Raw genomic sequence first — 13,587 nt, forward strand, 5'->3', positions numbered from 1 at the left:
TTTACAGAACATGAATTTCTAAAGATGCAACGTTCATGTGTCGCATGTCACTGTCTGTTTTTCTGTCTTTATAATTATTGTGGCTGTGACGATATGCTTTTGTCCCGATTCGATGCCGATTTTTTTGGGTGCCGATTCGATTTAAATTGCGATTCTCAAAATTCTTTGATTTTGCTGATTTTTGTGGATTAAAAAGAAACAAAAAAAATTATAAAACTTTTTTTGCTAGTAATTTTTCTTGATTTCAGTTAGAAAAAACAACACAGTAGCCAGACCATCATTCTGCAGCTATAATACCCAAGAAGTAAAAATATCAATAAAACCAATAAAAATGGCTAAACTATTATAGTGGATTCATTATATTTAACTGAATTTAAAAAAATAGATTTCTTTCACAAAAAATCTATTTTAAAATTGTGAAACAAAAAAAATCCAGATTTTCGATTTTCCGATTTGATTTTCCCACCCCTAATAGTTATCATTTATCTGATTTATTCTTTATTTCTACCCATTTTACCCCAGTTTTTTTTTTCTTTGTATCAAACTGGTTCATGACTGTATAAACACACTTTCACACTTAGAAATCATCATATTAAAGCAACGCAAAGAGAAAACGGTTTTATTGCTTTTATTTAAACATACAAACCTGTTCAGAAAACACTGAACTTTATTCCAACATAAAGAGGAAAAAACACAAAGCCGAAGCTCAAACTGAGTCAAACTCCTATAAATGTGTGATAAATAGATCTGGAGCAGCAGATTCTTCATGTTTGACTTCTCTGTTAACTCTTTTCTCTGTAGCTTCAGGCTGAAAATGATGAAAAGCCGGTCTGGGTTTCATGTCTGAAGGTAAACGCCGTCATCAGGTGATGAAACCTGGCATGTTGTCATACGGTGCATTTTCAATGTGATCCCGCTGGAGCGGGAATTCTGACTCACGTCGAGTTCAGCTTGTGTTTGGAAAACTAATTAAATGGATGAACATTTATAATTTACTAATCTGGAAAAGGCAAAGCTTTGAAGGAAACGTGATTACATTCAGATGAAATGTTCTCTAATAACATAATCAAATGCTGTTAATGAGAACATTTAGAAAAACTTCATAATCAGCATTAAAGCATTATGACATGTTTAATTATCCCTAAAAGAGGCTCAGAAATATTTATTATGTAGCAGATTTGTATATAAAGTTGCTTCTTGACACGTTAGTAGATGAATCTGCCTTATTTTAGTGTTAAAAGCAGATGTGGAGAAGCAGGAGGATTTATGCTCATTATGAATAATTAGTCTCCAGAAAGACGAGAAGTTCAAGTGACTTTTGGAGAAAACATTGTTTTAATCAGAAAGGTTTTATTTTCTGATCTGCTGAGAGGAAGGTGGATGTGAACCCTGCTGCTGGGATTTGTACTCCCCCCCCCCCACCAACGACCACCTGCAGACAGAAAGAGCTTCTTCACATCTGAACTAGTTCAGTTCAGGGAAGAAGATCTGTTTAACGTGTTAGTGTGGAACGATGAGGACTTCTTCAGGGGAAACTTTGCACGTATTCGCGGACTAATTTGTTGCCGGTTTCAGTCAGCTGCTGCATCGACAGCTTCATTTACGGTAATTAAAAAATAATCATAGGCTGAGTTTTCAGGCTTCAAATGAAACAAGAAAACTTTCATCCAAAGTTTAAAATGAAAGGACGACGTCTCAAACAGACCAAGACATTTCTTACGCTGTAAAGTCGTTACAAAAGACGGCATGTTGTGGAGGAAATCCAGACGGTCAGCGGCAGAAAGCCGCTTGTCTGCAGTCAGAACCAGAACAGGCCTCAACGCCCACAACACCTTTCTGAGAATTAAAGGTGACGTACGTCAGATTCTCACGTTTCAGCCTGAAGAGAAAAGATGATGATGAACCGCAGAGTGTGTGTGTGTGTGTGTGTGTGTGTGAAGCACTAGCATCAATAGCAGAGTGTGACGCCTTCATTGAAGCCAACACATTTCTCCCTGCGGCAAAATATCACAGCTCCGAGGACGCCATGGAACTGTTTAACAGCTCTGAGTATGTGTGTGTGTGTGTGTGTGAGTGTGTGTGAGAGACTCAGTATCGGCCCTGAACGCCCAGCTCCGTCTCGGCCGTGTGCTCGATCTGCTGGTGGACGATTCGGACCTCCTGCTGGGTCAGAGTTCGCTCCATGTGGCGGTAAACGATGCGGTAGCACTGACTCCGCCTCCCGGTCCTGAAACACACAGACATGATCAGTGACTCATTTTAAGCTGTTAAAACCCTGTTAAAGCCAACAGACGCGTTTCAGCTCTAACAGCCTCACACCTCCCTCGACCACGGTGACCAAGATGTTTTGGGGCCCCACGCTGAATTCAACCCCCCTCAAATATCTCAGCCCCACTGGTTAACTTTTCTGACTATTTTCAAGCCTTACATTTAGCTGATGGCTGCAGGATGACCCACTTTATATTTCACACGCTTAACCACTCAGTCATGGAGTGCAAATTGTAAGTCATGAAATAAATGTACAAATAAAGGTGTATTTGTTTGAAAAACAAGAGTTGTAATAAATATTTTCCTGACTGTAAGTCAAGGATGAACGAACTGCTTTGATACACTTTTATATGAAGCAGTCAAGATGTACGCATTTATACAAAGAAACTAATCTGTGGAACCATTACATTTACTTTATTTTAAACCCATTAACAACCAAAATATTATTAATACCACAGAATAGGAAGAATTATCTCTTGAATTAGCTGATTCAGCATGAATTTGCGTTGGCATCAAGTTGAATTTAACCCCCCCTCAAAACACGGATCCGCCTCATTTATTGAGTTTTTGATAGTTTTTAAGCCTTACATTTAGAATTTTTCTTATAACTGGATGTCATTTATGAACTTCAATCCTAATAGGCTTGAGTTTTCAGACATGGTGGCTGCAACAGCTTGTAAAAGACACAATGCATATTAAACGTGCACCTTTAAGTGTATATTAAACCTTTCATGCATAGTGTATTTTATATACACACATTGTTCATTTCACATTTGCCTCAGTGATAAATGGGAAAAGAAACTATAGCTAATAGCTATAGCTTCCATATAATACATAATATACATATAATATTTATATGATGTTTTATTCTAGGAATATTTTCATAGAATAGATAAAGACATACTAAATAAAAACAGTCATCACTTTATGTAAAATTAATATATATGTGACAAACATCTTTGCTTTGTTTCTTTAAAAACAAAAAAATCCATGCATCAGAGAATTAGTATTATATTTTGTGGTGGATGCTTTTTAATTCCAGCAATAAATATTTTAAAACTTACAGAAGCTGAGAGAAGCTGTACTTTAACTTTTTTTTTCTCTTTTACATTTTTAACACTTTAATTATTATTTTCATTAGCTTGATGAAAGTGCTAAACTACCAGAGAGCAACTTTTACGAAGCAAACAGAATAACTTGCCTCAACTTACGGTTTCAGTTTTTGATTAACTTTGACAATAATCGATAAATTTGGAGCTAACAGCTCATTCTGAAGCTCACAGTGGTCATCTTGTTATCTCGAGGAAAAAATCAAATCAAATCAAATCAAACTTTATTTCTTGAGCACTCTTCATGCCTCAGGCAACACAAAGTGCTTTACAGGATAAAATCAAGTCATAAGGATTAAAACAAACAGTGGATAAAAAGGCATTTAAAAAAATAGACACAAGCTCTTTCCACACACTCACACACACACACAAGGACATAGAGCAAAGAACCCCCCCCCCCCACACCCACCCACATTCCCCGAAAAACATCATTCCCTGAATACTGTCTCTTTAACTGAATTCTGGTTAATAAAACAACTAAAAACATCCAGTAAGTGATAAAAATTCTGACTTGGTGCTGATGTGAGGAAACAATACCTCGGGATCCAGCCACACCAGGAGCCAGTCCCCCGCATGCTCATAGGGGTCTGTTGCCACAGCAACCGCACAACTCCCAGGCAGCAACGGGGCCACCCCGCAGCCGTGAAGCTGCAGTGGTGGACCCCGCGCCACCCAAACAGCAGCGGTCGTCATGACAACAGCCCCCAGACCAAACAGGCAGGGCCCCCAGCGTGCAGGATCCCCATAAGGAAAACACTGGAGTTAAAACCAGAAGATGAATAACCTTAAGAAGCAGTAAGAAATAAGAGCAACAATAAAAGAAAATATACATATATACATAGAAGGACTTCACAATGTATTAAAAATAAGAAATCTAATAAAACATTTTAAAAATAAATTAATTAATAAGTGAAGTAAATTAAGATAAGTAAATAAAGTAAAATAAAATTCAGTTAAATGCTAAGCTAAAAAGGTGTGTCTTGAGCCTCTTCTTAAAAACATCAACAGTCTCCGCGGCCCTGAGGCTCTCTGGCAGGCTGTTCCACAGTCGAGGACCATAACAATGGAAAGAGGTCTCACCGTATGTCTTAGTTCTGACTTTAGGAACCACTAAAAGGCCAGTACCAGAGGACCTCAGGGTCCGCGAAGGCTCATAATTAAAAAGAAGGTCGGATAAATAAGAAGGCCCAAGACCATTAAGGCATTTATAAACAAGTAAAAGAATCTTAAAATCAAAAGGCTTGTTACCAGTAACGGTATGTTGTTTTCGTAATGATGAGAAAAGGAACATGAAAATAAGCTTCATCATCACAAATACGTAGAAGAATAAGTGTGTGACGACGACAAAAAGAATCAAAATAAATAACTGCATGAATGGCTGCTCTGAACTTCCATATAAATGAGTTTTTTAAGCACCATTTTTCACGCTATGTGTTTTTTTTATCTCATCTAGTCCTAATTAATCCTCTTTATTGTCTCCCATGCTCTCCCCTGGTCCTTCCCTATGCATGCTTTATGTCCTTACCCCTATTTTCCTCCATCACCTGACCCCCCCTCATCTCCTCCTTTCAGCCTTTCAGTCTATATTCTCAGTTCCTGTCTCACCGATGTCTTCTATACACTTTTCAGCACCCATTACCCCTAATCCCGCAGTTGACAAAGTGACTTACAACACATTCACATTCAGATCTACAACAACTAAATACATCACAGTCTCTCTCTTCATTCATTCCTAGTGTCGTTCGCCCTTTTTCTCAGCACCTAATGAATAATTTAACATCAGTACATTTGGAGGAAATGTCAGAGTGTCAGGCTGTAAATGAAGAAACACAATTACACATCATATTTGTGTACACACATATACACACACACACAGGGAATGGTATTTCATGTGATAGACTGCGGTGTTGAATAATTGATATCTCCATTATCCAGCCCACATGGCCAAGGGAGGGGGGGGGGGGGGGGGGGGGGGGGGATCGATACAGTGACACCTGTGAGCACTGCACACGCACATACACACAAAAACACTTGCATTGTGCAAGGTAAACAGGAATAATTATAAATACTCATCTCATTATATATATATATATATATATATATATATATATATATATATATATATATATATATATATATATATATACATACACTACTCACAAAAAGTTAGGGATATGTGGCTTTCAGGTGAAATTTATGGAAAATGCAATATGTTCATGCTACAGTGATATAATATCATAAAAGTAAGACATTTAAGTAGAAGGATGCACTACTGATTTCCTCATCTCAAAAAATTCATTCAACACAAAAGGTAACAACAATGGTAGTTACACCACAACAAAAAATTGGAACATCTCAATATCTCTTCATGTGCCCTTGAGCATCAATTACAGCTTGACAACGACGTCTCATGCTGTTCACAAGGCAACTTATTGCCTGCTGAGGCATAGCATCCCACTCTTCTTGAAGGGCAGCCCTCAGGTCATTGAGGTTCTGGGGTGCAGGGTCTCGAGCCTCTACACGACGGCTCAGCTGATCCCACAGGTTTTCAATGGGATTCAGGTCTGGAGAGAGTGCAGGCCATTCCATTTGAGGTACACCAGTCTCCAACAGCCGTTCCCTGATGATGCGGCCTCGATGAGCAGGAGCATTGTCGTCCATGAAGATGAAATCAGGCCTGTGCTGTTCATGTAGGGGCACAATCACTGGATTAATGATGTTATTCAGGTAGTATGGGCTTGTCACTGCACCATTCACAAAGTGTAGGGCAGTTCTGTACCAAGTGGACACCCCTGCCCACACTGTAACACCGCCACCACCAAAAGCTGGCCTGGTGACAACAGTGGCTGATGCATAGCGCTCTCCCTGACGTCTCCAACATCGTTGCCGGCCATCATTTCTGCTCAGTGTGAATCGACTTTCATCAGAGAACAGCACTGAGGCCCACTGGTTCCTCGTCCAGCGTAAATGCTCCCTGGCCCATGCAAGACGATGATGCCTGTGCCTGGTGGTGTGGTCAGGTACCCGTGCAGGTCGTCTAGCACGCAGACCACGCTGATGGAAACGGTTTCGAATGGTCTGACGTGACACTTGGGTGCCTCTCGCCTCTCTTAAACGTGCCTGGAGTTGAGTGGCATTCATCATCCGGTTTCTCAGGGCAGTGTTCACAATGTAGCGGTCATCAGCACGGGATGTGGCCAAAGGACGTCCACTTCTAGGCCTTTCTGTGACTCTTCCAGTCTCTCCATATCTCTGTTGCAACCTGCTGATGACACTCTGTGACACTCCAAGCTCAGTGGCCACTTCTGTCTGAGAACGTCCTGTTTGAAGCGTCGCAATGGCAAGGGACTGTTGTTCCATTGTTAGGTGTCGTCTTGGTCTCATGATGTCAAAATGTGAACAGCATGATGAGGACAACCGTTTAAACACCAGCTCTAATTGAACCAGGACATTTATTGGTCAATTCAAGGATCACACACCTGCCGTGATTTTTGCCGTTAAGCTCCTTGTTAGAGAACAGCAACTTGTGCAAAATTTATTGAAACATTTAACAGTTGGACATGTGCATTTAAAAGCTTAGAGAAGATCACATTAAGTTCACCTGTACAGGTTTGAATGCATTTTAGGCTTGTTGTGAAATTTCACCCAAAAGCTGAATATCCCTAACTTTTTGTGAGTAGTGTATATATATATACATGTATATGTATATATATATATATATATATATATATATATATATACATATATATATATATATATTCTAATACAACATGCAGGAGAGACGGGGGCTAGAAGATGCAAATTGAGGATTGATGATGCAGTATACCTGAGAAACATCTGTTTATAATCAGCTACATGAAAGATGAATTTATGTTCATGTCTGCTTCTTATAGATGCTGAACATAATGTTTGATTACCACATAAATCATTATGAACGCTGGATGTACGTTCTTTATGTAATCATCCTTACAAACAAACACAACAGGAAGCATACATCTGAAAAGTTAATAGCTGAGGAAGACATCCACTGCCAGTCCCAAAAACACATCACCACCTGGATTCAACTAAGCAAACAGGTATGTTTGTTCCCAATGGATAATTACTGCATGGACGGCCATGACGATGATGATGATGATGTTTCAACTGGTATACAAATATTGAACCCAAACCAATGTAGTAAATTAGGTTTTCTAATTCTTTGCAATGAATGAGAAGAATCAATTTATGTCTAAAAGAGCCAAACCTTCAGAAGTGGCGGGACTTTAGATGGGCAGAGTATGTGGTCAACTCGGGCATCTGGTAAGGATGCCTCCTGGACCTCCCTGGTGAGGTGTTCCAGGCACGTCCCTCTGGGAGGAGACCCCGGGGACGACCCAGGACACGCTGGAGGGATTATTTCTCTCGGCTGGCCTGGGAACGCCTTGGGATCCCCCCCCCGCAGAGTTGGCAAATGTGGCTGGGGAGAGGGAAGTCTGGGCTTCCTTGCTTAGGCTGCTGCCCCCGCGACCCGACCCCGGATAAGCGGCATGAAGATGATGATGATGATGATGATGATGTGGTCAACTAGATACAAGGAAAGACTAAGATAAACACGACTATGTAAATAAGGAAGGGCCTCTTAGAAGATGGGGAATGTCCTGGTACAGAGCTGGAAACCAGATTTTCATTACATATATGTGTCAACACAAAATTAGGGGATCTAAAGCATCATAATTTTCAGACTTTGACCTTTAACTACTTGATTTGCATGATATCTGTGATCAGAAAATAATTGCAAAATTAGACTAAAGCTCTGAGTGAAACTAAATGAAGAGTTGTTTGGGAGCCAAAAAAAAAAACAAAACCAAAAAAACAGGCAGACTCTTCTAAGAGAACCTAATCAAAGAACTAAATTGTTTAAAAGAGCAGAATTCCAATTTCTACGAAATTGGGTTAAGAACTGCCAAACACATCATTAAAAACTGTAAGAATAGTTGGGAATCTTTGTTTCCAGGAAAAACTGAGCTCAGAAAAAAAAAAAAAAAAAAGTAAAAAAAAAAAAATGGTTGACTGTCACGATGTGTGTTTTATATTTTTAGTTTTGGTTTCTTTTTTTGTATCTTTAGTTCTGGTCTTCCCTGTTTAGTTCCCTTGTTTCTTGTTTAGCCTTATTCCTGTTCATTGGACTCACCTGGTCTCATTTAGTCCATTCACCACAACTGTGTTTTGTTTGGTTTTCCTGCATTTATACTTCTTGGTTTCTGTTCTTATTGCTGGTCCATTGGGTTTGTGTTTGCATGTTTAGTTCAGTTTAGCCTCCTGTGTCCTCTGCCTTTCAGTTCAGTATTAAAACTTCTTCACTTTGGCTCCCGGCTCCGTATTTGGGTCCTAACCATTTACCTCCACCACAAACGTGACAGTTAACGTTGATCACTTGAACATTTGGTCAAATCAAATAGTTAAAGATCAATGCATGTCTTCAGGACAAGGCCGAATAGTGAAAGTAAGAACATTTCCACATGAACAATGGGATGAAGAACTCTCAGAACTGGGACTTATCAGCTGAGCAGACATAAGAAAACAACTTATCTGTGATGCTAAATGGAGAAAAATGCTTGAGTTGGGTTAGGCATCATTAAGACTGGACTCTGGAGCTGGAAGAAGCTCATGTGGTTTGAGTCCAGATTGTTCCAGAGTGGTTGGAGCATCGGGGTAAGAAGACAGGAGGGTGACGTGATGCAGCCATCATGCCTAGTTCCAACTGTACAGGTCTAGGTTCAGGTCTAGATTCAGAAACGTGTCAGCTGACAACCGGAATACACTGAATGAGCAGGCTATTCCGACTTATATTCAGGCATATGCCAGGATGAAAATGGTGGGATTCATGGGGTTCAGATTGGGAAAGAGTGGTTCAGGGAACAAGAGGCTTGGATTGGCCCACACAGAGTCCAGACCTGATCCCAGCTGAAAGGTTTTGGGGGTGTGCTGGAGAAGGCTTTGTACAGAAGAAAACTCCCTTCATCCCATTACCAGTACAAGAACTTGGTGAAAACTGTGTGTGGCATCGCAGAAGCTTATTAAAATGACGCCACAGCGGATGTGGATCGAAACCAAAGCTACAGGAATGTTAGAGGGTTAGGATTTGGGCTCACATGTAAATTTGATTAATCAAAATAACAATTAAAGGCCGTTATTTAAACCAGTTTGTCTGTCCTCGTGTCAAACTGGGCTTAGAGATGGACCTGTAATGAAACCAGTCAAAGAGCTCCACAGAAATGAAACAGCAAAATTATTCTGTGACAAAAACTGAATCTTATGGCTTTAATGAAATACACAGATTCTCCTTGATGATTATCTCCTTTCAGCTATTTATAAAAGCACACAGAATTTGTTAAAGTTGGATGTGTGTGTGTGTGTGTGTGTGTGTGTGTGCGTGTGTGTGTTGGGGGGGCAGGATTGAAAACAAGACATCAAGCTGATCCGCCTCAGTTTTGTTTTAATTGGTGCAGCAAGCTATTCATGGAATCTTAATTGCTCAGGGGGTGAAAATTTCCCCGGTGACATTTTCATTTCTTTTACAGTAAGACACAATTAACAACATAAAACTTGATCTTTTTTCTGTTTGGAACAGCACAAATCCTCAAAGCTTAAACTTATTTAGTTTACAGCAGTATTTGGTACCTTCAGCATCATTTTAAAACACACTTCCTGAATGACCAGAAGATAAAAATACTCATATTCAGCTTATCAACTCAGTGTTTTACTGCATTTATAGCGCATATGTTCGATGTTCCAGAAGGGCCAGTATCTGTATCAACAATCACCCAATAAAGTAAAAAATGTTTTGAACATATTCAAAATAGCTAACCAGTGTTTGATAAATCTTTATTTTTTCTTTTACTTTACTCTGAACAATAATACTTGCGAAGGTTTCTGAGGTTGATCAATCACAGGTGACTGTCTCTGTGATGGTCTTAGGCTGGTAATGTGAATTTAGGTACTTTTAGCTAGAGAATCCTGTTTACAGGCCATATATGATACAATACATACTCACAGTTTTATTTATTTTTGTCTGCAGTGCAGATAAATGCATCATTAGGAAAAAAAGGAAAGAACTATTGATTTAAATAAGTGGGGATTAGCTATAGTTATTGATGTTAAGCCTGTAGGAACAAAACTAAAGACATGATATTCACCCTTCTACACCCAGAAGCTGAACATTACATTTGTGGTACAAAGGCAACCAGAGAAAATACCCTTCATTGCATATATTTTTTGTTGTTTAAGACCACAACACGACAGAGAGAAGTAGAAAGTTTCAGGATATAGAGCAGGGCAGCTCACATCCTCTCTATATGCAGATGATTTGTTGTTCTATGTATCTAATCCCAAACCCTCTCTTCCTGTTATTTTTAACTTGTCGGATCAACTAGGGAAGCTGTAGGGATATAAAGTCAACTTTAGCAAAAGTTCGTCATTTCCACTGAAACTGGAACCACATGCTCTCTGGACACATTCCCATTTAAAATTGTCAGAACTTATGTTAAATATCTTGGCGTGGAAGTGACACAAAGTTTGTAAAATCTTTTGTCTTCAATTTGGACAATTTTTGTCCTCCTGCTAGAGAAGCGTAAACTAGACTTTGAAAGATGGAGACCTTCCCCTGTCGGTTGCAGGAGGGGTCAATACGATTAAAATGGTGCTACTATTGAATGTACTTATCTAAAAATATCTTAAGTTTTATTTTTTTTAAAAACCATAATGGCTGCAGATTGACAAACGCATCAGCTCATTTATTTCAATAAGGGTTAAGAGTTAAAAGAACTACTCTTCCAAACTGAGTTATTGCTCCCAAGCTAAAACAAAATCCTCCATTGTGTTCAATTAAGCAAAGATAAAGGCCATTTGTGTGTGTTGGTAGAATGCACAAGTCATCTGCGTCTAGGCTCATCAATAAATAGTACTTTAATTCATGATTAAATTATTGAATTTATTTTTCAGCTAAACTATTAAACTATTAGATATGAACAGAGCTTAGGTGGCACTTTGGCTTAAAAAATACTTCTATATACGCCCGAATCAGGGAAATCACAACTTCTCACACTTCTCTCAAATGCATTTTGCTCGACTGGAAACATCGGTCTCCACCACACTTTTCTTGATGGATTACTGAGACAAAGTACTTAAAAAAAAAAAGAGATTTACTTTAAAAAGAACCACTCAGCAATTTCTAGAGACCTTGACCCCCCCCCCCCCCCCCCCCCCCCCTTTTTTTTTTTTAAATTATTTTTTGGAGTTACCAAAACGTCTTGAGGAGGGGAATACTGAACATGTCTAATTCTTTACCAGTAAACACTGGTTCCACCAAGATATGCAGAACATCATCTCTGAACACACAACATGTCCAGCCTGGAAGCAGATGTTTTATTGCACCTCAACTAAGAACAGGAAACTGAGGCTACAATTCACACAGACTCACCAGAACTGGACAATAGAAGATGGAGAAACGTTGCTGGTCTGATGAGTCTCCAGTTCAGCTCCACATTCAGATAAAAGGATCAGAAAGCCAGCTGTATGACCATTCAGGCTGCTGGCGGGGTTAGGGTGTGTTTTCTTTGCCCACTCTGGTCCCCTTAGTACCAACATGACATGGTTTAACTTCCAGCAGGATGATGCACCATGTCACAAAGCTCACATCATCTCCACCATGACGATGAGTTCACTGTCCTCCAACGGCCTCCACAGTCACCAGATCTACATCCAGCAGAGCAGCTTTGGGACGCAGTGGAATGGGAGATTCTCATCATGATGTGCAGAAACTGTGTGATATTTCATGCCAACGTGGAAACATTCCTCAAAGAGTTTGCTCCAACACCTTGTTGAATCTATGACACCAATAATTAAGGCTGTCCTGAAGAAAAAAACAGGGGTCTGGTCAGGTATTAGGAAGGTGGACATGATAAAAAGGTTAATGAGACAGCGTTTCACAGTACTTTCAGGATTACTTTTTCCTCCCATAAATGTCCAGGAGAATTGGGTTTATATGACTGTGGCATCGAAGACAGTGAGGAGTCAAAATCTTGAGTGCTTTTTGACGCTATCCTTCTACAGTATGAATTGTTCTTAACTGAGACGCAAACAAGAGGAGCTGTTTTTCTTGGTCAACATCTTACAATTGGTTCATTTTGGTATCTGTCTCTTTGCTGCTGGTCTTCATGCACATCACGAGTCAGAGTAACAAACCTCCCACCCAGCTTGATCAATAAATTAGACTTCCTTCCATCATCCACTTTGAAAAGTTTGATTGCTTGTCCATGTTTTCCGTAAAATAAATTTACAGATGCCACTCCATCTCCAAGACAATTAAACAGGCTTCTTTGGACAGGACTTTTTTTCTAATGAAACTTTCTGTCTTTTACTGAATGCATTCAGTTTCTTTTCTCTGTCTGAGAAAACAAAGCTTAAAGTATTGATCTTCTGATAGCCTGGCCGATCTTATTTTCCAACTGATCCGGTTTCCATTAAGAGCCTGTGAGCTCCATTCACGGTGCCCTGAAAAACCTTCACTCCGGCCATGACGTGATGCCAAGAAATCACTTGTTTGTTCAGAATAACCATCTGACATGGATGTTTTCTATTGCACACAATGAGACGACACCACTCTGCCGGAAACTTGAGGAAAAGTCGTATGAACAAGTGAAAAGGAGCTACAGTTAAATAATGCTGAAAAAGACTCTCATGAGTTCATTCTCTAAAATTTGCTTGGATGAAAAGAAACATGTAAAGTAAATATGAACTTTTGTGCAAACATAATGGTAGTATCAGATTTCTGCATCTTTGTTATCTAATAAGAAAGATAACAATGAAGAGCATTAAATAAAAAAGAAACCATTCAAGGGACTCACATTGATAAGAAAAAAAAAATCAAACAAACCCAGTGCAAAGGATACTCATTAATATCCTCAATGGGAAGAAGAAAATCTGGAAACTTTGTCGAAATTAGAGAAGGAGAGCAAACATGGCTGAGGGCATCGCAGCCCAAACACAAAAAAACACCATCGATTTGATGTCAGACTTCAGCAGATGGCAGGATAGAGACAGAGCTAGAGAGATGAAGGAATGGAGAGGGGCTGTGTTCCAAAGAGCCGTATAAAGTTTCATCGGGAGAGGCCAGGAGACACATACAGAAAGGGCTGGAACACAGAGGGATAAGTGGATGGTGATGGACACG

At 39.6% G+C, this 13,587-nt stretch overlaps 1 protein-coding gene across 1 annotated transcript in view; it reads right to left on the reverse strand.

The window, feature by feature from the left end:
• Positions 1-612: 612 nt before the first annotated feature.
• The window catches only part of fars2 (phenylalanyl-tRNA synthetase 2, mitochondrial), a 222,860-nt gene continuing 209,885 nt past the window's right edge, over positions 613-13,587 (reverse strand). Inside the window, exon 11 of the mRNA XM_079259861.1 lies at positions 613-2,227. Within this exon, the coding sequence (XP_079115987.1) occupies positions 2,089-2,227 (139 nt within the window). The 3' untranslated portion in view covers positions 613-2,088. The remainder of the gene's footprint in view (positions 2,228-13,587) is intronic.

Source organism: Telmatherina bonti, assembly GCF_933228915.1.
Source record: "Telmatherina bonti genome assembly, chromosome: 20".
Lineage (NCBI taxonomy): Eukaryota > Metazoa > Chordata > Actinopteri > Atheriniformes > Telmatherinidae > Telmatherina > Telmatherina bonti.